Below are 26,251 nucleotides of genomic sequence, written 5' to 3'. Positions count from 1 at the left end.
GCTCGATTCTAATTTGTATGAAGAATCAGGTGATACTAAATCGGTGTAATGTGCGGCACTTTCATACATCTCCGTACTGATTAACAGCCCGACCCAACTATCGGCCATCAAAAAATCGGTGGTCTGCGATTAGGCTTAATCATGTAATTTCGGAGGTAATAAAAGTCGGGCAAACAAAAGTCAAAAGCTTTTACATTATTTTCATCATAATAATTTTGTTAAACATCTCAGGCATTTCTTTACATTTTGGCAAAGTAATTTGATATCTTTACAATATTGGATGAGGACAATTTTGACATATTTTAAGGGCATTATACCTTAATGTTATGTGTCTTAAATACGTTTTTTATTGTTTCAGTTATAACAAATCCAAAAGCACCGCCGGGCAACAAGGAGGGCGTGAAAAGCTTCAACTTTGATTTCTCTTACTGGTCGCACAACGTAAGTACCCTATCTTTCCTACGTCACCTTATACTTTTCTATAGCATTAGTGAAGTAAATTGGTAACACGATAAGCCTAGAGACTAACGCGTAGGTACAAAGTAAACTGCAAACGTGTCAGTTGACTGAATGGATGGTAAATAGCGGAGATTGCTTCCCTCGAATCGAGTTTCCGTGCTCGGGGCGGGACTTAATGGAACTACGCGTTCGGTTCAGCTTTCTTCCCAGTACGCCATGTCTGATGCGTGAATTTCAGCCACGTCCACTGCTGAACATAGGCCTCCCCCAATGATTTCCATATTGTCTGGTTGGTAGCGGCCTGCATCCAACGGCTTCCTTCATGAGGACGTTCCACGCTGCATTTTTACCATGAATTAATTATTAAGGTATAATATTGACGTTGCCTTTAAAGGCAATGTCTATTAATACAATAGTCTACGATATTGCATACTATTGAAGTGGTCTATCTTGCAGTGAGACATTTATACTTAGGCTTATTTAAGAGTAAAAAAGGTTTTTTTATGTAACTAATGGTGGGTCATGCATGAGTCACAAAGCAGAGTTTACAAGCTCGATGAATAAGTTTCAGGTGACTTTGAATTCTTCTTCATTTGATGCAAGACTTATTTGTTAGAATTAGATACAAATATACGATATGTATGCCTTAATACGTTCATGGCTTGTTATAACGTAAGTGTATACGTATGCATAAGTCCTATCATCCTATCAAGAGCAACAAAATAATTATGCAATATACTGACAATAGACCCGATGGCGAACGATAATGAGATTTCCTGCCAATCGCCGACGCAGCATTTCCCCCATTAGGGCTACCAAGTTTCAGATATAATATACGGATATGTTCGAGACTTCCTTCCGCCTGTGTGTTCTACTAATTTGCTTGATAAAATTAGATCCTATGTAATAAAGAAAGAGGTATTTTGTTGGAACATAAATAGTAAATACATAACTTCTTCCAATCGTCAATGTAGTTGTTAAAGCCCTTCAATAATGCAAATAGCTTAGAGGTACTGAATCAAAATTATTTTGAGCAGTGTTTGAACAAATAATATAATTTAAAATAAGATACAAACTTCAATAGAAATATCCTGCTTTTGCTAGGACTTTTGTAGCAGTTAATTTGTATGGTAACCCCAACCTGTTTTTGGCCGGCCGCCATATTGGATTTAACCGCAACGCGATTAACGGATTTGCTCCGCGATGAGCTCTACGGTTTCTGTAATGTGTTGTTCAAGGCTCTACGTAATCATCTTTGCTGCGTTCTGAATACTGTTTTTGTACATTACAAAAAGTACAAAAACAGTATGTTAAACTTGATTACTGCTGAGGATCTTTGCAAAATTATTTCGATGCCAGTAACCCACGCAAATTGAAATAAAATGGTACATAACGTAGAATCTGACGGCCGATGAGGCAGCAGGGTTCTGGAGTAGAGGCCGCGTACCGGAAAACGCAGTGTGTGACGTCCACCCATAAGGTGGGCAGACGTCATCATAAAGGTAGCAGGAAGGCGCTGGACGCAGGCCGCTACCAACTGGTCAACTTGGAAATCCATGGGGGAGGCCTATGTTCAGCAGTGGACGTCCTATGGCTGAAATGATGATGATGATGATGAATGTAAAATCGAATTCGTGTATAGTATGCAGAATAATATGGCCTTATTTTTGTAATATTTGTAAACAAACTTTAGGCCATTGTTATTTTTAAACCGCGTTGACTTTTTCGAACAAACGGAATGTAGCGTTTTTGTTTTTTCCACCTTTGTGTCTTTCGTGAAGGAATTCGCCTGTGGGCGTTTTTCCATTAGCCGGCGACGGCAAGGCCAAGGTCAGGAGAAATATGACTCTAGCACTCTAACACAATAGTTAACAGCTAACGCCCCGGTGACATGTCCATAAAACATAAAAACACGTAATATGTATTTATAACTTGACAATGTTATGTTAGTCGCTGTTAGCGGATAACGGAATGAAAATGGGCTGTATTGCTGTTATATTGTAGGTACAATGTTTAGGCCGTCATCTGGTATATGATGACATGATAATGTCGGCCGTTTGGTGTAGTGGTTCAGAACGGACTACTATGCCGAGAGGTTCCGGGTTCGATACCCGGCCGGGCAGAAATTTAAATGATGAATTTTAATTTCTGTGACGGGTCTGAGTGTGACTATGTATAATATTTATGTATTTAAAAAAAAAGTATATAAGTAGTATATCCGTTAAGCTAGCACCCATAACACAAGCATTAAGTTGCTTACTTTGGGGCTAGCTGGCGCTGTGTGTAATTGTCCAAAGATTTATTTATTTAGGAACTAAAAAAAAGGATTCTAATTTCTTTGGATATTAATTCGGAATGGTTTGTACATGAATGAGATTAACGGCTGTGCTAATTACTTGTTTGTTTTATCGATTAAATTGTGACGCGCCCCGCGACGCATCGACAGCCCTAGCACCGAGCGCGGAGATTTTGACAACCCTACGGATGCGCGGCCGCACGCCGCACGGACCGAGCTAATATAAGAGACGGCGGCGACCGCGGGCGCCTAGCATTCGCTCGGGAGCCATTGTAATAGCCAGACGTTCGCGCGCGCGTCTATCATTCCCTCGGCTGCATTGCAAAGAGTCCCTAGCGAATAGCTATCCACATTGTTCCTTACTAACCCTAACTGTTCGACTCTGGCTTGATCCGATACCTCGTCATTAATCCGCGGCTTGCCATAAAGCGTCGTGTCGAGACGTTCTATCGTTGATAGCCAACCGGTTCTCGTCCTTACCGAGTAGTGCATGAGATACTCATCCTGAACCTGCGGTAGCGATCCTGCTGCCACCCTTCCTGAACTTCACACCCCCTCGCCCCGTAGGTCCAACGCCTTTCCCCAGTGGTCGCGCTCACTATTGAGGCTTCGGTCTCTGGCTCGAGCTAATCGGACCACATCCTACCCCCCTAGTTATAAGTATCCAGACTAACACTCGATAAACCTCGCACAGGGCGCCGCCCCTCTCGCGGATACGAAAGCTAGCTAACGGGACGCGAACCGGGCGCGTCGTTATTCCTCTTGTTGTAATTAGTGAATTGTGATATAACTTGTAAAGTACTTGTAAATTTGCTCATTATTGAACGATAGCGATTTAGAGTCAGTGAAACTAGAATAAGTAAACCATTGTGGAACCTAGATTATAAAGTGCCATTGTGTTATTGATTGTGCGTTTCCTTGGTCAAATATCCCTGTAGGCATCCTGGATAGGTACACATCCCTCATCGCAGAAGGCGAACTGGGACTTAGTACTAAACAGCGGGGTGTCAGACTGAGCTAGCTAAGACGCCCCGTTGCAATGGCGCCCAACTAAATAACCCACGGAACCTACAGGGAACACCAGATCGCTAGAGAAGCGAATGACCACAAGGAACGCAAAACTTCGCACCAAATCGATAATCACATTGTTTGATTTGTTGTAATTGTGTATGTGTGATGCCGTCTCCTTGTGTCCTTGATTTGTGCTTGTTTCGTGGTAGTTATTTCGTGGTTCTCGTTCTGTGAAGCTAGTTTGACGTTCTGCTGTGACATTTTCATAGTCGTTTGCCAGTTGTATTAATTTGCTTACCGAGTCGACTTCTGATTTCTTGATATAGTACTTGTATTTTGCGTTCATGTTTTCGTAGATTCTATTTATTTCTTCTTCCTTTGACATTTTCGCGTATCTGCGCATGAGTGTTTGTATTTCAATGAGGTAGTCTGTGAATTTTTGGCGGTGATGTTGCCTATAATTCACTATTTTAGCTAACAGGTCACTGTCACGGCTCACAAATGTCAACTTGAAGAGTTCTATGAATTCGTTCCATGTAGTGAACGAGTTTTTATTATTTCTATACCACAGTACGGCCTTTCCTTTCAGGAATCTGGGGAGCACTTTGAGCACTTTATCTGGCTTGACCTCACCCGATGACATGAGTTCGTCCAGTTGCTCTAGGAACTCCACTGGGTCGTTGTATGTATCGAAGCTTAGGTTCCATCTGGCCGTTATGCTTTCAGTCTGATCTACGGTGTACGACATGTTTGGTTCTTGCTGCATCTCTGTGTCTTCAAAATCGGTTTCTGACTCACTGTTAGACTGTTCTTCGGAGGATTTACTGGCGGACTGGACGGGTTGACGGGACTGCTTGGTTCTGAGTACTTCTGTGAGGTTCTGTCTCAGTTCTTGTACGGTTCTGTTCTCCGTTTTTATGTTTCTTCTTTTGCACTCGTTCTCAAGTTCTGTCTTCTTGAGTTTGTATATCCAAGATGTCGGTTCTGACATGTGTGATTATCGATTTGGTGCGAAGTTTTGCGTTCCTTGTGGTCATTCGCTTCTCTAGCGATCTGGTGTTCCCTGTAGGTTCCGTGGGTTATTTAGTTGGGCGCCATTGCAACGGGGCGTCTTAGCTAGCTCAGTCTGACACCCCGCTGTTTAGTACTAAGTCCCAGTTCGCCTTCTGCGATGAGGGATGTGTACCTATCCAGGATGCCTACAGGGATATTTGACCAAGGAAACGCACAATCAATAACACAATGGCACTTTATAATCTAGGTTCCACAATGGTTTACTTATTCTAGTTTCACTGACTCTAAATCGCTATCGTTCAATAATGAGCAAATTTACAAGTACTTTACAAGTTATATCACAATTCACTAATTACAACAAGAGGAATAACGACGCGCCCGGTTCGCGTCCCGTTAGCTAGCTTTCGTATCCGCGAGAGGGGCGGCGCCCTGTGCGAGGTTTATCGAGTGCTAGTCTGGATACTTATAACTAGGGGGGTAGGATGTGGTCCGATTAGCTCGAGCCAGAGACCGAAGCCTCAATAGTGAGCGCGACCACTGGGGAAAGGCGTTGGACCTACGGGGCGAGGGGGTGTGAAGTTCAGGAAGGGTGGCAGCAGGATCGCTACCGCAGGTTCAGGATGAGTATCTCATGCACTACTCGGTAAGGACGAGAACCGGTTGGCTATCAACGATAGAACGTCTCGACACGACGCTTTATGGCAAGCCGCGGATTAATGACGAGGTATCGGATCAAGCCAGAGTCGAACAGTTAGGGTTAGTAAGGAACAATGTGGATAGCTATTCGCTAGGGACTCTTTGCAATGCAGCCGAGGGAATGATAGACGCGCGCGCGAACGTCTGGCTATTACAATGGCTCCCGAGCGAATGCTAGGCGCCCGCGGTCGCCGCCGTCTCTTATATTAGCTCGGTCCGTGCGGCGTGCGGCCGCGCAGCCGTAGGGTTGTCAAAATCTCCGCGCTCGGTGCTAGGGCTGTCGATGCGTCGCGGGGCGCGTCACAAAATATGCAACATCGTTTTCAATTATTATTGGTCGCGGCCGATAGATATTGTATTTGTATTTAAGAATTAGACGTTTCCTAATCCGAATAAAATGGAGCTGAAATTCTCAAATTAAATTATTTTGCTAACACGGAAAAGCACAATCTTCAAAATAACTAGACGCAATTATAACACTTGCTGGCATCTGGCATGGCAAATTAAAAAGGAATGCGGCGTAGAAATGGCCGCGTGGTGAGGGCACAATGAAAATGGATCCAATAGGTTTGACTCCCACTAACCGGCGTAGTTAACCAACCCATAAAACTTTTTTAATATTCAACCAGCTTATTAGTAGAGTAATTGCTCTACCGAGCTTTCGATCCAGATATGACGTTTAAAAGGTGGTTTTAACTAAGCAAGGGACATGCCTAGCATATTACTGATGCATAAACTCGATTTTTTACAAATTCTTTGTCACTAGCTATCAACCGTGCTTAGATTTCGCAGAACTGTGTAGTTGACATTTTCCTTTTTAGTTTCGGCAAATAATGCGGTTAGGATCTTAAGGTGCAGCAATCATCAACACTGCCAAAACGCATATCACTTTCTGAATCTTCTGAAGCCCAGCCTTGGAGGCTTCCAAGCTCACTTTATCTATGCCCACTGTGATGAGATAGTAGATCTCATTTGCAATTTCAACGAGTCTCGCAATTCGGGCGATTCATTCAAATTTATGCAAGAGCTGCGTCGCTTTTCTGTTTCGGGTACGATATTATGTTAATGCCTTTATTTTATTAACAATCACAATATAAATTTGTACAAAGCGACGTTTGTTTTATGATCAAAACGTATTTTAATGTATTCATTTATTGTATTTACATTTTTATTTCCGTTTCCCTCTCGGATATGCGCGCAGCGTTTAAATTGTGTAATCGGATTAAGCCTGTAAGCGTCTGTATCAGAATTTATTTGTTTACTTAGTAAAAGACCTTTATTTGGGAACGTAGATAAAGTGAATATTTTATTTGGTAATTTACTATTTCTCATTTCCTCTCTCTTGTTGCAGCCAAATGATCCGGAATTCTCTTCCCAAATTATGGTGTACAAAGACATTGGCGAAGAAATGTTACAACACGCTTTCGATGGTGAGTAAATGATTTCCAGGTTGTTCTTGTACTTTATAATATTCTAGGTTATGGAGATACATATTTTTTCTTATTACTGAGGTCTAAGCTTATTATTATAACTGGTAACGTCTGAGCGTGTATCATAACAAAAACAAAACAAATTATTGGTCATCAACCCTTGGCAATTACTGAGCTACTTTGTTCATCTATGTGAAGTCTCATTAGCGTTGTGGTAATGAAACAATACTTCCTATTCCGTGGTAAGCGTCACTCTCACTCCACCATCGTCTTCACGCCACATAAACTTGTGGCTGACCACTCTCTCTCATTATGCAAACTAGAGCCAAAATAATCTACCGCACAGATTTGAAGAAGATATACTCGTACATTCATAGCGTAATAGTTATAAATATAGGCAGGTTGAAATGGACTGTATGTTACATAATTACCGCTTCCTGAAAGTAAACATTTGTTTGCTTTGAGCGTAGGGCTGGAATATATGTAAACAATAATATTTTTCGTGTTATTCCTAAAAATATAAATTCTTCTGATAGCGATGGAAAAGTACACGTAAAATAGACTGCTGCACCTACTTTTAACTATCAATCAAACCATAGTTTTTATGTACTATATTAAAACAATAATCTTCAGTAGATGATCAAATCTGATAAACCCTGCATCCCGTTGTCTCCACTTTGCTATGGCATGATCAACAATATGTTAAATAGATTGAATAAGCAATATTTTTCTCTAACTCAAGCCACATGATAAAAGACATTTTTACTAATGTGCTCAAGCGCTTGATTGAGCTGATCTAGTAAGCATTTAGGTAATGTAAGTACGAGTATTTATTTTAAGCTAAGTAGGTACCTATGTACCTAATAATAAACTCAGTGGCGGATTTACAGTTTTGCCGCCCGTAGGCTAGGGTGGGGTTGGATCTTTATTTAACTTTTATCTTCTGAAATCGAGTAAGCGTCATCTGAAATCTGCCGCCCCTAGGCCGCGGCATATACGGCCTATTGACAGATCCTGGACTGAATAAACTGTTTGTCCTCAGGCTACAACATATGCATATTCGCGTACGGGCAGACGGGAGCGGGCAAGTCGTACACGATGATGGGGCGTGGCGAGGACGGCCAGGAGGGCATCATCCCGCAGATCTGCAAAGACCTCTTCAGGCGCATCAGGCAGACCACCAGCGAGGATCTTAAATATTCAGTAAGGCCTCTACTACTGAAAGTCAAAAAATCGATTCGTCTAAAGCTTCAACCATGACTGTCTGTGCGACCTGTCATTGGCCTATGATCGCGCCGCGACCGCGCCGGCACGCGTTGGTGTGGTTGAAGCATAAGAAAGAACCAAAGCACACCCCACCCCGCTTTCGCCGTATCGCGCGGCGCCGCTCCGCTCGTGTGCCCGCCACAGATATCACACACAATTTATAGTACTTTTAAATACTTTCAGTAATTTATACTGATTTACAATGTATGGGACTTCCAAAAGTGTGGCAAATTGAATTCGTGATAACTAAATCGATATAACCCAAGTTCCGAAATGGTTTAGATATTCACCACTGTGTCAAAACTTTGGCATGTTGTAATACATTTTATAATTTAGGAGGAGCTCAGATATAACGATATTGTTAACCCGTTTTGTGGATTCACATGCAATAAATATTTCACTACTGTTCGCATCGTGTTGTTTATTAGAAAACAGTATTTTCTGCAATTGTAGACGATAAATGTCGCAAAAACCTCTACCCTAGCGATTAAACTCACAAAATATCCCTTCCTCGTCACACAGGTAGAAGTATCCTACATGGAGATCTACTGCGAGCGTGTCCGCGACTTGCTGAACCCCAAAAACAAGGGCAACCTGCGCGTGCGAGAGCACCCGGCCCTGGGCCCCTACGTGGAGGACCTCAGCAAGCTCGCCGTCACCTCCTACCAGGACATATACGACCTCATCGACGAGGGGAACAAGGCTAGGTAAGACTCGGCTCTGTTGGGTGCTAGCACCCTATATCCCGGGCCTATTATAACGGCGCGTGCGAGAGCACCCGGCCCTGGGCCCTTATGTAGAGGACCTCAGCAAGCTCGCCGTCACCTCCTACCAGGACATATACGACCTCATCGACGAGGGGAACAAGGCTAGGTAAGACTCGGCTCTGTTGGGTGCTAGCACCCTATATCCTGGGCCTATTATAACGGCGCGTGCGTGAGCACCGCTGGTCCTGGCCCTTATGTGGAGGACCTCAGCAAGCTCGCCGTCACCTCCTACCAGGACATATACGACCTCATCGACGAGGGGAACAAGGCTAGGTAAGACTCGGCTCTGTTGGGTGCTAGCACCCTATATCCTGGGCCTATTATAACGGCGCGTGCGTGAGCACCGCTGGTCCTGGCCCTTATGTGGAGGACCTCAGCAAGCTCGCTGTCACCTCCTACCAGGACATATACGACCTCATCGACGAGGGGAACAAGGCTAGGTAAGACTCGGCTCTGTTGGGTGCTAGCACCCTATATCCTGGGCCTATTATAACGGCGCGTGCGTGAGCACCGCTGGTCCTGGCCCTTATGTGGAGGACCTCAGCAAGCTCGCCGTCACCTCCTACCAGGACATATACGACCTCATCGACGAGGGGAACAAGGCTAGGTAAGACTCGGCTCTGTTGGGTGCTAGCACCCTATATCCTGGGCCTATTATAACGGCGCGTGCGTGAGCACCGCTGGTCCTGGCCCTTATGTGGAGGACCTCAGCAAGCTCGCCGTCACCTCCTACCAGGACATATACGACCTCATCGACGAGGGGAACAAGGCTAGGTAAGACTCGGCTCTGTTGGGTGCTAGCACCCTATATCCTGGGCCTATTATAACGGCGCGTGCGTGAGCACCGCTGGTCCTGGCCCTTATGTGGAGGACCTCAGCAAGCTCGCCGTCACCTCCTACCAGGACATATACGACCTCATCGACGAGGGGAACAAGGCTAGGTAAGACTCGGCTCTGTTGGGTGCTAGCACCCTATATCACAATCCTAGTATTATACATGCGCGTGCGTGAGCACCGCTGGTCCTGGGCCCTTAAGTGGAGGACCTCAGCAAGTTAGCTGTCACCTCCTACCAGTACATATACGACCTCATCGACGAGGGGAACAAGGCTAGGTAAGACTCGGCTCTGTTGGGTGCTAGCACCCTATATCCTGGTCCTATTATAACGGCGCGTGCGTGAGCACCGCTGGTCCTGGCCCTTATGTGGAGGACTTCAGCAAGCTCGCCGTCACCTCCTACCAGGACATTTATGACCTCATCGACGAGGGGAACAAGGCTAGGTAAGACTCGGCTCTGTTGGGTGCTAGCACCCTATATCCTGGGCCTATTATAACGGCGCGTGCGTGAGCACCGCTGGTCCTGGCCCTTATGTGGAGGACCTCAGCATGCTCGCCGTCACCTCCTACCAGGACATATACGACCTCATCGACGAGGGGAACAAGGCTAGGTAAGACTCGGCTCTGTTGGGTGCTAGCACCCTATATCCTGGGCCTATTATAACAGCGCGTGTGAGAGCACCCGGCCCTGAGCCCCTACATGGAGGACCTCAGCAAGCTCGCCGTCACCTCCTACCAGGACATATACGACCTCATCGACGAGGGGAACAAGGCTAGGTAAGACTCGGCTCTGTTGGGTGCTAGCACCCTATATCCTGGGCCTATTATAACAGCGCGTGTGAGAGCACCCGGCCCTGAGCCCCTACATGGAGGACCTCAGCAAGCTCGCCGTCACCTCCTACCAGGACATATACGACCTCATCGACGAGGGGAACAAGGCTAGGTAAGACTCAGCTCTGTTGGGTGCTAGCACTCTATATCACAATCCTAGTAATATATCTGCGCGTGCGAGAGCACCCGGCCCTGGCCCTTATGTGGAGGACCTCAGCAAGCTCGCCGTCACCTCCTACCAGGACATATACGACCTCATCGACGAGGGGAACAAGGCTAGGTAAGACTCGGCTCTGTTGGGTGCTAGCACCCTATATCCTGGGCCTATTATAACGGCGCGTGCGTGAGCACCGCTGGTCCTGGCCCTTATGTGCAGGACCTCAGCAAGCTCGCCGTCACCTCCTACCAGGACATATACGACCTCATCGACGAGGGGAACAAGGCTAGGTAAGACTCGGCTCTGTTGGGTGCTAGCACCCTATATCCTGGGCCTATTATAACGGCGCGTGCGCGAGCACCCGGCCCTGGGCCCCTACGTGGAGGACCTCAGCAAGCTCGCCGTCACCTCCTACCAGGACATATACGACCTCATCGACGAGGGGAACAAGGCTAGGTAAGACTCGGCTCTGTTGGGTGCTAGCACCCTATATCCTGGGCCTATTATAACAATGCGTGCGAGAGCACCCGGCCCTGGGCCCCTTCGTGAAGGACCTCAGCAAGCTCGCCGTCACCTCCTACCAGGACATATACGACCTCATCGACGAGGGGAACAAGGCTAGGTAAGACTCGGCTCTGTTGGGTGCTAGCACCCTATATCATAATCCTAGTATTATACATGCGCGTGCGAGAGCACCCGACCCTGGGCCCTTATGTAGAGGACCTCAGCAAGCTCGCCGTCACCTCCTACCAGGACATATACGACCTCATCGACGAGGGGAACAAGGCTAGGTAAGACTCGGCTCTGTTGGGTGCTAGCACCCTATATCCTGGGCCTATTATAACGGCGCGTGCGAGAGCACCCGGCCCTGGGCCCTTAAGTGGAGGACCTCAGCAAGTTAGCTGTCACCTCCTACCAGGACATATACGACCTCATCGACGAGGGGAACAAGGCTAGGTAAGACTCTGCTCTGTTGGGTGCTAGCACCCTATATCCTGGGCCTATTATAACGGCGCGTGCGTGAGCATCGCTGGTCCTGGCCCTTATGTGGAGGACCTCAGCAAGCTCGCCGTCACCTCCTACCAGGACATATACGACCTCATCGACGAGGGGAACAAGGCTAGGTAAGAAGAATAAGAAGTAGTAAGTAGGAATGGGCTTTTTTGAGTCCTTACTTCCCTGTATCCATGATGTTGGACCAAACCCACCCGTGACACCCGCATCACGCGTTGTCGCCAACCTCGTACAAACGTTGGTTGGTAAATTTAGTGAGAAGTCCGCACGTTCGCTTTATACTGTCCCGTCAGAGCAAACGTGAAGATGTTCCAACGTTGGTGCCAATACTATTTTCTAGTTTCAAACGTTCAATGAGTGGGCCAAAGTTAGGGCTTACATGTGGAGCTGGCCTTCATATTTAGCAACTATTTACGTTTTTCTTTTGTTTTTGAGGAATCAAATTCATATAATCAAGTTTATATGCTCCCCCAACAGGACAGTGGCCGCGACCAACATGAACGAGACCTCGTCTCGCTCGCACGCGGTGTTCACGATCTTCTTTACACAGCAGCGGCACGACAAAACCACGGACCTCATGTCAGAGAAGGTAAACCTTTAACAATGATTAATACAACTTATAAATACTAGTTGACGTTATACGTGTTGAATTGAAAATGCCAAAAATAAATAAAATTGACACGGATGACTTAATCGTCAAAACAACATTTACAATATCTACAACGAATCACAAATTAATCTTTCTTTAGCTACAATTTACCTTTAGGGTGATTGACACCACTAATCAATTAACGTACTTTTTATGAGCTATCGAAACGCGATTCTCCCATAGATTTTGTGTTGAAATCGTTGACATCACTATGTTATCAACATTTACTAGCTTTGTCTTTTGTCGAAGCAACTAAAATTTAGGTTTACAGTTTAGGAAGTCGTTTCAATATCCAATTATATTACATGATTTACTACGAATGTCATCAACCATTGAATGTCATCAGGTGTCAAAGATCTCCCTAGTAGATCTGGCCGGGTCCGAGCGTGCCGACTCGACTGGCGCTAAAGGCACCAGGCTGAAAGAAGGCGCTAACATCAACAAATCTCTCACTACCCTCGGAAAAGTCATCTCGGCGCTGGCTGAAATCGTAAGTCATTGTTTTGATGAGTTTTGGTGGTGGGATCTTATTTTTAGACCATAGATAATAGGGACTGCAAGTGAAATTTTAATCAACGCTAAAATAAAGAGAGTAAAGCTGAGAAGAGAAATTTATTGGTCACACTTCCAATTTCCTTCTGATAACGTATAGTCGGTATAATGCAGCTAAATAAGCACTAATATTCAGTATACTGTAAATTGTATAGCACTTGACAAAACCTGCAGTCCCTACACAGGTTTATTTTAAAATACTCGTTATTTTCGTAATTTTCATATGCAGTTAAGAAAGTAATTGAATTACCTACTTGAATTTGTACAGCACTAATAATTTTCTTGGTATATCCATTGCACAACATCGATTCATGTACAAATATTCTGCTAACTTGAAACTTAATGCATTAACATAACATTAATTTAAATAACTTTGAATTGTTTTATGTATTATGCTAATTTTCACGTAGCTAACTCATGTATTAACTATTTTCACTGCATCACTTAATTTCGGGATTCGGGAACAGTCGGTAAGTACTGTAAGTGGCATCGTTCCGACTCATTACGACGTTACAAGCACATCCAGCTTGGCAGAGAGTGCAATATCGCTTGAAACGTGCAGAGGCTTTCACCGAACATCTCTACTATGCCAAAGACTATCCTTTCAGACAATAACCACCCTAATGATACGTCTATTGGGAACGCTTTCGTGTGCCATAAATATTTAAGCATTTTTACTATTGCAACTGTTGAGGATTTTTTTATTATTTTATAATTTCATAACTACGGGCAGCTTCATAATGTGTAGACCACTGTTTTAAGATCAAACTTTTTTGCCTACTTCTGTGTGTTATTTCTGAAATATAGGTATAGTGCAGAACACTCAAGCGAAGATCCGTTGCAGGCACTATTTCTAGAGCCCTAACTCAGCTTAGCATAACACTACAAATACCTTATTTGTAGCTAGGATATCTGTTCTCCAAGCTTGCCAAAGCAAAACTGCTGATGAAGATGTAACTTCACCATCTTCGAAAGTGCCCTTCCAGCTTTGTATAGGATTACAAAGACCTTATCTGTAGCTAGGATATATTTTTCCAAGCTTAGCAAAACAAAACTGCTATGAAGAACTCTATCTACGAGCCTAAGTAAAGCTAAGGAGCTTAGCGAAGCAGAACCACAGTGTACCACATGTAACCTTTAATCCTATAACGGTTACTATAGCCACAACTAAAATTCTAGGCGTCAAAGAGTAAGAAGTCAAAGAAGGCCGACTTCATTCCGTACCGAGACTCGGTGCTCACGTGGCTACTGCGTGAGAACCTCGGCGGGAACTCCAAGACGGCCATGATAGCTGCCATCTCGCCCGCTGATATCAACTTTGATGAGACACTCAGTACACTGCGGTACGTATTATTGTCAATTGATTTTCGACCTTAAGGCATGTGATTATGGTAGATGTAGGCGAAATAAGCGGACAATTAAATCTTTAGATCCCTTTAAAGTATTAAATAAAACATAAATAGAAATATGTTACATAACTATTGCTATTCGTGACATTAACTTGGTAATAAAATAAGTTACAAATAAAAAATGACAATAATATCAGTCAGTCCAAATTGATACTTTAAATACGTGGACTATAAATAAACTTAATAATTAGACGATTACACGTTAGTTTACTGTTCAACATTATTAATTATTGCTGCTACATTGCAAAATTATTTAAAACTAGTTGTGTATTCTAGTTTAAGCTATGTATTACGGATTGTCCACAGATACGCGGACCGTGCCAAGCAGATTGTTTGCAAGGCGGTTGTCAATGAAGACGCGAATGCAAAACTCATTCGTGAGCTCAAGGAAGAGATCTTCAAGCTCCGAGAACTGCTCAAGGCTGAGGGCATCGAGGTGGAAGAAGGTACGTGTGCACGCGACTCTAGCCACTTGGGCTTGGCACTGGTGACGACGGTCGATAGATGATGGATTTTATGACTTTAGCAATTAGGTTCATTTTCTATTTGTATTCTTAGGTTGTTATTCAATGGCGTTGTAGATATTTTAAGGTCCAAACTTCAAATGCAATATCCAGAACACATTATTTGAAATATTAACAGTTTACGTGACCTAGTGCTGCAATAATTAAGCGTTAACATTATGCAGGTAAATTAATGTTATACAGGATTATGTTGCTTAACAAACTATTGAACAACGTTCAATTAGGTAATTCGGAATGTATTAAACTGTAATGACCATCTATCGACCTCGGCACACAACCACGTGCTCCAAATGTTTAGGCTGTTAGTCGTCATGTGAGATAGAGCGTCTTGTGTGAGTGTGTGCATTGTGAGAACAGAGCTAGATGAAACGCCACAACGTTGTCAATTCCTGATACTAAAGCTGAACTTTTGTTTCCAAAACCCACACGAACTAGGACCAGATGGTAGAGTCGTTTACGAAAAGAAAGAACCGCCTACCAGTAAGTAAAAACGAAGAGGCTTGCGCATTCTGCATTTGTACACCCCACCTGTACTGTACGCTTAGCCTCCATCTTGGTTTGAGGTTGCCAGACACAAAAATTCAAATGCAATTTGGTACGAAATCGGTCATTAATCTGGCAACCCACACATGAAAAAAAAGCAATTTATTTTGCACCCTTGTCCGGCTTGTGGCGTTCGTAGGCATAGTTTTACTCGTATTCACTCCACGATTATGCGCAAAAAATATTAAAGCGGAGTGAATTATACATATCATACGTATTTGTATATGCGCTTGTTATTGGTGTTGGTTTTGGTACACTATATTTAGAACGATAGAGTTAGGAATATGTATTTTACTTACGTATTTATTGTTGTATGTAATTAATGTATTTAGCTTGACCAGGGATATGGGATATTATATCGTATCTATGTGGTGTCGGAAAATAAAATATTCTAAAATCCATTCCTTTTTCTTGGCTCATGTTTATATTTTCTTCCGTATAAAGTAATCGACCTTCTCCGTTCACTGAAGTCACGCAACAATGTAACTTAAATGTAAGCAAGCTCATTATAATAAAATGAAAAAGGAATGGAGTGAAATATTTAACAGAATTTTCCAGAGCATATCACTTTTCGGAGCGATATGTATGAATAAATAATGTATGTATGCTCTGAATGTTTAGTATTTGTATCACAATATCTATCTTGTTGAGATACTCAGAAACACTATACTATCTATGTATAAACGAGACCGTTCGCGGCCATAATCATAATAATTTGAAAGTATTGGCCATGAAACGAAATTATTTCTCAATATGAGACCGCAGTTACTGCAAAACAGAACAAAAACATCTAATATTCACTTACAGCAAGGTCGCGAACGGCTGTTATATTATTTTATGCAATAAAAACAAAGCTTTATAGCTTCATCAGCCTTTGCATGTTTCCCTTATATTTGTGTCAATTTTTAAACCTCTAAATGTATTTTGTTCTTCGTAATTATGTTTAAAGTTAATTGGAAGTTAAGTACACTTGGATCTTTTATAACCATTATTCAACTTGTATTTGATTAATGGTTATATTAGATGAAGATGTACCCACAAAACAAAATTGGTGACTTGAAGATTAGAAACTACACACACGTGCACACCATAATGTGTGTTCCTTCACAAAGGCACTTCTAAGCCTGCAATGGGTAATCCCAATGGCTTACTCTCACTGAACTAAGACCACCATAAATGGGAATGGTGTTGCCAAATATGGGAATGGAATAACTCGATTTTGTAGGGGCTGGTATAATATGAACGCATTTTCAATCTAGGATTCTTAATGTGCATAGAACCATTTCAATTCCTAGTCTTTATATTTGGTACAATAGTTTTATTTAGTATTTTGTATAGTATGACCTCAACTATTGTTATCAACGAATGATAGCCAGTACCAGCTCCTATAGTGGGCTTCAAATACTCCGTGACACCCAAAGTGTCCAATAATTTGACAACACAACCTTATTCCAATTGTAATAAAGACGTGTTTTGGGTGTCACCAACTATTTGACGCTGATTGTACCACATAACACCTACGGCCTATACATAAAACTTTAACAAGTAACCCCCAACAGCAGGCGAAGAGAACGCCTCTCCCATCCGCAAGAAGAGCGAAGCTGAAGTGCTGTCTCCGAAACTGTCTCGAGCCGGCACCACCATCGCCGAGGAGGCTGTCGATCAGCTGCAGGCGTCTGAAAAACTTATTGCTGGTATGTTAATAATACTTGTAGTTTCTAGATAGTATAATAATATGAAATATATTGGAAGGATTAAACACTGGTTTCATTGCGTAAGAGGGATGCTGATTATTCTCAGAATATTTCATTTAAATTGACCAATAAAAGATGTTTTTTTTATCTTTGGACAACAGCATGAGATTTTTATCGGAATTATTGTAGGCTAATAGTATGATCACACTTCTAATGACAAATTATGCTTCTTTTACTATGATTGAATCCGGCTCGAAGGACCAAAAGAAACTAATGGTCAGATTCTCATTTGAGTAACGCAATACAGGTTATTGTTACTTTTGTTTTAAAATAGTAACTATTGTTGCAACTACATAAAGATGAAAGATATTTTCCTTAATGTGCCATCTTCTATACCTTATGGTCGATGATATTTCACTAAACACATTTGTTCCAGAACTGAACGAGACATGGGAGGAGAAGCTCAAACGTACCGAAGAGATTCGCCTGCAACGCGAGGCCGTGTTTGCAGAAATGGGCGTCGCCGTGAAAGAAGGCATCACGGTGGGCGTATACTCGCCCAAGAAGACGCCGCATCTCGTCAACCTCAACGAAGACCCTAATCTCTCTGAGTGTCTCATCTACTACATCAAGGATGGTAAGTTATCACATTAGGGAAGCGAACACCGCCAGCTAATTAAGATTAAGCCTTCCTTCCTATGAGCTGTTAAAACGCTGTTCTTCCATTCATAGAGTTTGTATAGGTACACGATTGACGTTACATGTAGGTGTTTTTCAAACTATGAAGACGCTGCATCTTGTGTATTTGAGAGGTACTTCATCATAATCATTTCAGCCACAGGACGTCCACTGCTGAAGATAGGCCTCTCTCCCAATGATTTCCATACCACCCGATTGGTAACGGCCTGTATCCAGCGCCTTCCTCCTACCTTTATGAGCTCGTCGGTCCACCTTGTAGGTGGACGTCCTACGCTGTTGAAAATGTTAGAATGAAAGACTTGATAATGTTTAAAGCCAAAGTATCTCAAATAATTCAGATTTATTTTCGCTTCATCTGTTTAAACCCCCATAACCAAACATTCTGTCCCCCAGGCGTGACCCGCCTAGGTACAGCCGAGGCGAACGTCCCCCAAGACATCCAGCTGAACGGTTCCCACATCCTCAGCGAGCATTGCATCTTCGAGAACACCGACGGCGTCATCTGCCTCATACCGCACCACGGCGCGCTCGTCTACATCAACGGACGCGAGGTGGGTACAGAATGTACCTTTTTGTTGCAGAATCGCGCTTAAGGCCGGCAATACACGGACCGCTTGAAGCAGTCAGGGTCGACAGCTTCAAGCTGCGACTGAACAGTGAACTGCAGAGTTCTATGGACGCACATACACGAACCGCTCGAGCAGTTGCAACTGATTCGGGCAGTCGACAGCACGGTGAATTTTCATCGTGCGGTCAAGCAGTCGCCAGCCATACACTGACCGCTCGAGCTGTCGACAGCTCTCGCGCAGTTACCTCTGCCCACTTTCTTCATTCCACGGCGCGCGCTTGTGATTTGTTGAGCAGTTAATACCAACTGCTCGAGCAGTTATCACTGGCAGCTTCAAGCTGTTGACTCTTGACTGCAAGAGCGGTCCGTGTATGTTGATCACTGACTAACTGCTCGAGCTGTCCGTGTATTGCCGGCCTAACCCTTAACCAGGTCTAAAAAAAAGTAATTGGTTTTCAATAATATCTTTACAGCATACGGTTCAAATTGATGTGGTTGGTCTCTGTGGATCAGAGAGCAGAGCCTGAAAGGGTTAAGATCCCGCGATATTTACCTTGACGGGATGTTGATTGTTGACTGTACTTACTACTAGATATACTGTCCTGAACAAAAATATTGCTCACTATAGGATGACATAGCTATCAAACGTTCATTCAGTTAATTGCGAGCCAGAATAAGTATGATTGTCTCAAAAACAGAAGTCCCAAAAAGATAGGAAAGGGTGTCAGACTAAAACCGCTGATATTCTTAACTTTAATTTGCATGCCCAAACTAGTAAATATACACCACAAGTTAAATGTAACAACAATGTAGGTAACATTAATATCATTGACGACCTGACGATGCTATTTATTATGAAATGTGAATTAAAAAAATAATTTCAGTAAATTAGTTCAATAATCAACTGTTAAAATGGATTATTATTTCCTGATACATAAATGTAAATGTATGCTTATTTATACTTTTCATCGTTTGTGATTGTTTTCAGCGTGTTTATTATTCGATAGTATAATTAATCAATTAAAAATATATATTTTACCTCATTTGCGGAAAGTACATTTCAGTTAGCGTTTTGATTGGTAACAATCAACAAGTACAAACACAAAGTTGATTATTTCAAATTGTATTTCGAATTGTTAGTGGGTTTAGTGTGAATGAGATATCCAAAAATGTATCTTATCACGTAGGTGACAGAGCCGATAATTCTGAAGACGGGCTCCCGTGTGATCCTGGGCAAGAACCACGTGTTCCGTTTCACGCACCCTGGCCAGCCGCGCGAGGAGCGCGTCAGCAAGGAGAACAACAACAAGGAACAGCCTGCCGACAATACTGTTGCTGAGCCCGCTTCTGACGGTAAGATCCTTAAGACGTGTCAATAGTCAAGGTATCAATCCAAGATTTCGTAACCTATTAATGCTCCCATCCCACTGAGCGCGATTCAAGGCAGCTTTTTTTTTGAAAGACTGATTTCGTATCACTGATTTTTCTTGGAATAATGGCTCTTATATCCTTGACAATTATCTCGCAATTAAATGTTAATTTCAGTTAGATGTATGTAATCACAATCGAAAGAGATCTCGTCTTTTGACCATACAAAATTCTATTTCCAAATTACAGAACGAGTCACGAGTTTTTTTCATGGTGGTTTTTGACTTCGATAGTTTGTATCGATCTTCATTCTGATCACAAATAAGCTGTTCCTAATGTAGACTGTCTATAGGTACTTTCATGATGAACCAAAATAATAAACTATTGCAGCTGGCAGCGACACAGAAAACGGCACCATCGACTGGGACTTCGCCCAATGCGAGCTGCTTGAGAAGCAGGGCATTGACCTTCGTGCTGAGATGCAGAAGCGCCTGGTTGCTTTGGAAGAGCAGTTCCGCCGCGAGAAGGAACATGCTGATCAGCAGTTCGAGGAACAGAGGAAGGTAAGAGTACCATTACTAAGTGTCCATATTTCAGCTGGCAAAGGCATAGAAAACGGGACCAGGGAATGGGCCTTGCCCAGTGTTAGATGCTTGATCAGGGCATTGATCTCTGCGCCGAGCATTTTTAGGTACAGAGGAAGATGACAGTACACTTTTACAGCTGGAAAAGGCAGATAACGAAACCATTGGCTAGAACTTCGCCCAGTGTAGTTTCTACATCAGATCATCGACTTCCGCGCTTGAGAAATATCTGGTCAAGTTAGAGGAATATGGTGATTAGCAATTCGAGGTACAGAAGAAGGAGTGTTCATGATCTATGAGGTGCCAAAATAATAATCATACAACGTATGATAAGACAGTCATAAGACGTACTTCGTGATACCACAGAATAATAATAAGTACTACGTACAGAAGTTTTTCTTCGCGAAGGTATTCAAAAAAATGTATGCTCAATGTCATCAACAATATGGTGTAATTTAGCTTTTCTTATGAGTCAAGCACCGTTTTGTTGACATACGTCAGTGATTGGTACTGTCTTGATGCCTAGGGCTGACTGCTACAAGAAGCTACTGCGTCGCCATCTAGCGCACCACACTTGCATTCATTGCTCTTCGCGGCAACGCGCAGCTACATGCGGCCGCCAGTTATATAGTGTAAGAGCTAGCACCTAAATATTTTATAACACACATAACTGTGACAATTTATTTCACGTGGGCGAAACCAAAAAGCTAGTAAGAAATAAAAATTCAATTCAGTAGGTATTTCAAACCAAATTTTATTACATAAACAAACATTATACTAATTTCATTATGGGCCCTTAGTATGTGAAAACTGCAATTGACGATATTTCGCACTGTTTTCAATATTATGTATTACAGAACGTATGTGTGATGGGATGACATTTTCGAAAACACGATTAGAAAAAATTTTTCTCGCAAAAAAACATTTACCTCTGGATTTTTTTATAAAAGTTTAATATGACCGTGTTTTACAATAAAATTCCTATAAAATCACAAAGGTATCATGTTTGCCTCTTTGATTTCCTGGCTGTTTTAGATTTCAAAAACCTAAATATATTAATTTATTAACTTTCTGATAAAAATGTGAATGGCTCTTACGATGTCCCCTCCTTAAATCAAAATGTCTTTATTTGGTCTATATGCCCATCATCACTACGTAATAATTATAAAAAAAAGTCGCTTTCCTGTCTGTATGTCCCTATGTATGCTTATATCTTTAAAACTATGCAACAGATTTTGATACGGTATTTAGGGTTCCGTAGCCAAATGGCAAAAACGGAACCCTTATAGATTCGTCATATAGTCTGTCTGAACATAGAACGTTTTTGTGCACTTTTTAAAATGTGTTAACCAAGTATATGGCTATTACACTTGCACACGTCCGTCCGTTTTTTGTAGGATTAATATAATTATAGCCTGACCAGGAACATAAAAACCCTCGCCATGTTGCGGAAAACTAATGGTACTAATTTCTTTTAATGGCAACAGTAACTGAAAACTTCATGTGTCAAATGGACTGACATGTTTATCGTATAGTACAGTCCACTATGAAAATTAGCTGTGGTTTGTTTCAACTACCTATTTTAAAGTTTTTTGTCACTTTCTAAGTGTTGAATTTTATGGAATTGGGAAAGAAGTACCGAGTTTGTAGCGTTCATGAGCAGACATTGCAGTTGAATATTCAAGTTCTGAATTTGATTATTGATGAATAATAAAAAAAAATCCTACTAGCTCGATTGATGTTTTCATTTAATTTATTTAAACCAGGTTACCTATAATAATATTTTTTTGTTAATTCATGAAAATATCAAATTAGCCCGTAATCCTGAATCCTGATACATAAAGTTAGCCTATTAATTTAACACAGGTACGACTGTACTCAGTGTTGCACTATCAAATGCAATTGACGCGCCTCTATGCCAGGGTTTTTATGTTCCTGGTCAGGCTATAAGTAACATTTATTTTTTGCATTCGGCTCTTGGTCTAACCCAAACGAAACACGAACAACTAATGAACTAACAATGAACAAAGTTGATAAATTAGTAATATGTAAATAATGAATTTGTTTTACGAGCTGTCCCGGCGTACCCGCAAATTAATATAAAGTTGTTTAAGTGATTTATAAAATCGCAATATTAATTTTTGAAAGTAGGGTCATTGTGCTGGTTTTCTATCTAACTTCGGTTTTCGTCCATTTCACTGAGCTGCCATAAACACATGCGTAAAATTTGAATACAAAGTATTGTATTCACAGAAGGCAGTAGCCATCCCGCGCTAGTTTTGTTGCAATCTATAATGCCTAAGCAACAGTTCTACCTAAATGAAAATGTAATTTAAAAAGTAGTGAGTTCCAAAAAATTACGTAAATGCGCGGCCATACACCGGTCACCGGTACATTGCAGAAATCATCGCGCTAGAAAAAAAACGTGCTGACAGGAAAAGTTTTTGGCACGTATGTCTAATTGATAGCATTATAAACACAATTTTAAGTGTTTATTAAACTTCTTCATACAAAATTAAATCTTAGATGACTAAGGGTCATTTTTTTAAAGCAAAGCTCAGGTCATATAGCAGGCAAATAAACTCGGAAAGGGATCAACAACGTATCGCCTTTTGTGGCATGGAGGTAATAGTGGAGAGGAAATATAGATCTATACAAAAATTCGACAAATTAATGACAAACAGCTGTTTATCTCTTTCTAACTTACCCCTGGTGATGTATAAAAAAAAGAAATAGATAATGTTTGGCCAGTACTCATTCTGGCAACATTTTCATGTGACGTCACTAACTACCTGACTTGTGCCGAGTAGGTACCTACATACAAGATTTAAGAAAACAACATATTTATAGGCAATCAGCTGACAACTACATGCACACACACACACACAAATACCTGTCAGCTGATTGCCTATATTGCGGCCATGTTGTTTTCTTAAATCGTGTATGTGTTACGGTCAAAGTGATAAATGTGAAAATTATGAATAATCGCCGGTTATTATGAATAATTACCGCATGATTTGGTAAACGTGATTAATATGAGGTCATTTATGTGTGTATAAAACTAAATAGGCGGCTTAGGGGTGGCCCAAGGGCCACCCCCGCCGCACCTTAACCTATTTTTCACTTTAAATCAAAACATTATGTAATAGGCATCATGGAAAAGTAATATTATGCAAGAAACATTCCAAACTCATTATGCCAAATTATATTATACTTCGTATCTCTCCCGAAGATGATTACGTTTTACATGCAGCAGTACCTGGGATGATGCCGTCCTTATCACACTTTTAGAGAATATTTATTTAAAAATATAAGTTTTAAATATAATAAAGTACGTGTTTTGACTCCTCAGCACCGTAGTACATTCCGCGGTCCGCCATATTTCTTGTCATTACTTGTGTTGGTGTTCGTCCGACTCACACGTACTTTTTCAAGAAAAATAACTTAGCGTAAAAAGGGTTAAAGGAAACGATCAAGTAATGGTGATAATAGTGATATGGTGAAAAGTTTGTTAAGAAACCTAGTATGTACATAGACAACGACAAATTATAGTTTTATCTGATGATGATGAACCAGAAAAAACATCGTTGTCTCCATCGTGCAGTCACTGCAGATTTGCAGACACCCATACATACATATTTAAAACATTCTGGTAAGTTGTGAATCGTGTATTTTGAAATTGTTATGAAATAATGTGAATAATTTCTATTTTTTGTATTAAAAATGAATATTTTTAACTACCCTCCGTGGTAATACTTTGTGTCCCGACTTAATCGTGTGTGGATACTAAACTACACGTACAAAAATCGTGTTGTATAAAATACATAAACATCCCGACGTAAATCGTGTGTGGATGCTTTATTGCTTATCCCGGCGTATATCGTGTGTGGATACTAAACTACACGTACAAAAATCGTGTTATACAAAATACATAAACATCCCGACGTATATCGTGTGTGGATGCTTTATTGCTTATCCCGGCGAATATCGTGTATGGATACTAAACTACACGTACAAAAATCGTGTTATACAAAATACATAAACATCCCGACGTAAATCGTGTGTGGATGCTTTATTGCTTATCCCGGCGTATATTGTGTGTGGATACTAAACTACACGTACAAAAATCGTGTTATACATACAAAATACATAAACATCCCGACGTAAATCGTGTGTGGATGCTTTATTGCTTATCCCGGCGTATATTGTGTGTGGATACTAAACTACACGTACAAAAATCGTGTTATACAAAATACATAAACTTCCCGACGTATATCGTGTGTGGATGCTTTATTGCCTTTGAGCGTAATAATTATACCGGCGTATATCGTGCGTGCATAAGACATTTTTAAACTGATTGCATTTTGCTTTAATTATTTTCCTAACGTATTATCTTATAACGTGGGTAGACGTATCAACACGTCGTAAAACAGTATAACATAATTATAAATATAATAATATACAATATATACATGGGGTATTTATAATTGGTTACCCTATCAAATACAAAAATCTTTATTGTGAAGTATCACTAAAAGAGCATACAATAATTACCTACATCAGACGAAAATACCGGGTATTTTTCAAGACAAACCCTTTCAAAGACTTTCACAAGAATCTAGAAACAGGTTGGAAAATATTGATTAATGGATTACCTACCTACAAATAAAAAAGACTTGATGAAACATTATTTACTTACTAAAAATTGCGCATAATAATTACTTCAACAAAGGCATCAATAAAACTGAACATCTGATTCTGCTTCTGTTTGCTGTACGCATCCTTATTGCAACTGATTTCACCGAGCCTTCAATATGATTTGATGACCTAGCTATGTCACAATTGGAATGATATTCCGTAAGGAATTTTGAAAAACCTTGAGCGATGCTAGCGGTTACTTTGTGACACTCATTAGAGAATCACTGTCAAGAAGATATCACAAATTCCATTAGCAAGCAAAAAAAGAGATATCATAAAAGAAATCAAAATGAATCTCTTGTTTGGTTCAGATTTATCAAATGACTAATATAATTCAGTAATACCAGCCCAGCACGTCTACAACTCATCAGACTTTAAACGCAAGGGGGGCATTGTGAGAGGCAGCCGCTGAGCAGCGAGTGAACCCCGGCCAGCCCAGCAGCTGCCGGCTCCGCCGCCGCCGCCTGCGCCGCGGGGCCGTCTCCGGTTAACCCGAGACCCAACTATCGTCAACCGAATCGGAGACGATAATTTTCTTCAGCAGATAGGCACCAAGGTGCTAGTAGCTGGTAGACTTAAATACTACTAAAATAAATGGCTTACCTAACATAACAAAATTAAATGATACTACTATTTTGTCCTGGATCAGGGTTATAAAATTCCATTTTATACTTAACCATGCCAAGTTGGAGTACCCCAATGTAGGTCACATACTACACCTGAGGGGAGTAGTAGGTATATTCGACAACTGTATAAAAGCCAAATTGTAGACATAGATTTATTCTACATTTAAAGGAATTAAATAACCACTGACTTTAAATTATTAATTAGATAACAATATATCTTATTATGTGAAAACCTTAGATTTGAAAGACTCCTATCTTTTATTACCAATTGCTGAAAATGTATGAATTTGGCTTCGTTTGTCATGGAACTCCAAGCACTTAATATTCAGTTGTTTGAATTTCTTCGTGATCGATCGTTTTTGTCTTACATTCGCACGGTGCCTTTTGTCTTTACAAAATTATCAAAAACCAGTTTTACACTTTTTGCAATCACTCGGCCATCTATCTGTACCAATACCTGTACCAATTTGTATGTATTGGAACGGTCAGAATGCTGGAATAATATTCAAACAACGGGAGATTTATAAGAGCACCTAGGGTAGGAGGACAAAAGAATTTTTA

General features: G+C 41.6%; 1 protein-coding gene across 1 annotated transcript in view; it reads left to right on the top strand.

Moving 5' to 3' along the window:
* The window catches only part of LOC135078608 (kinesin-like protein unc-104), a 162,576-nt gene that overhangs the window by 94,695 nt on the left and 41,630 nt on the right, over window positions 1–26,251 (top strand). The window contains exons 4-17 of the mRNA XM_063973137.1: window positions 359–441; window positions 6,828–6,906; window positions 7,949–8,109; window positions 8,695–8,879; window positions 12,254–12,365; window positions 12,772–12,915; window positions 14,157–14,320; window positions 14,693–14,832; window positions 15,346–15,390; window positions 17,013–17,147; window positions 17,584–17,784; window positions 18,240–18,397; window positions 19,602–19,767; window positions 20,173–20,345. Coding sequence (XP_063829207.1) covers window positions 359–441; window positions 6,828–6,906; window positions 7,949–8,109; window positions 8,695–8,879; window positions 12,254–12,365; window positions 12,772–12,915; window positions 14,157–14,320; window positions 14,693–14,832; window positions 15,346–15,390; window positions 17,013–17,147; window positions 17,584–17,784; window positions 18,240–18,397; window positions 19,602–19,767; window positions 20,173–20,345 — 1,946 coding nt within the window. The remainder of the gene's footprint in view (window positions 1–358; window positions 442–6,827; window positions 6,907–7,948; window positions 8,110–8,694; window positions 8,880–12,253; window positions 12,366–12,771; window positions 12,916–14,156; window positions 14,321–14,692; window positions 14,833–15,345; window positions 15,391–17,012; window positions 17,148–17,583; window positions 17,785–18,239; window positions 18,398–19,601; window positions 19,768–20,172; window positions 20,346–26,251) is intronic.

Source organism: Ostrinia nubilalis, chromosome 15 (assembly GCF_963855985.1).
Source record: "Ostrinia nubilalis chromosome 15, ilOstNubi1.1, whole genome shotgun sequence".
Lineage (NCBI taxonomy): Eukaryota > Metazoa > Arthropoda > Insecta > Lepidoptera > Crambidae > Ostrinia > Ostrinia nubilalis.
Note: the sequence above shows the minus strand (reverse complement) of the source record. Positions and strands in the feature narration are given on the sequence as shown.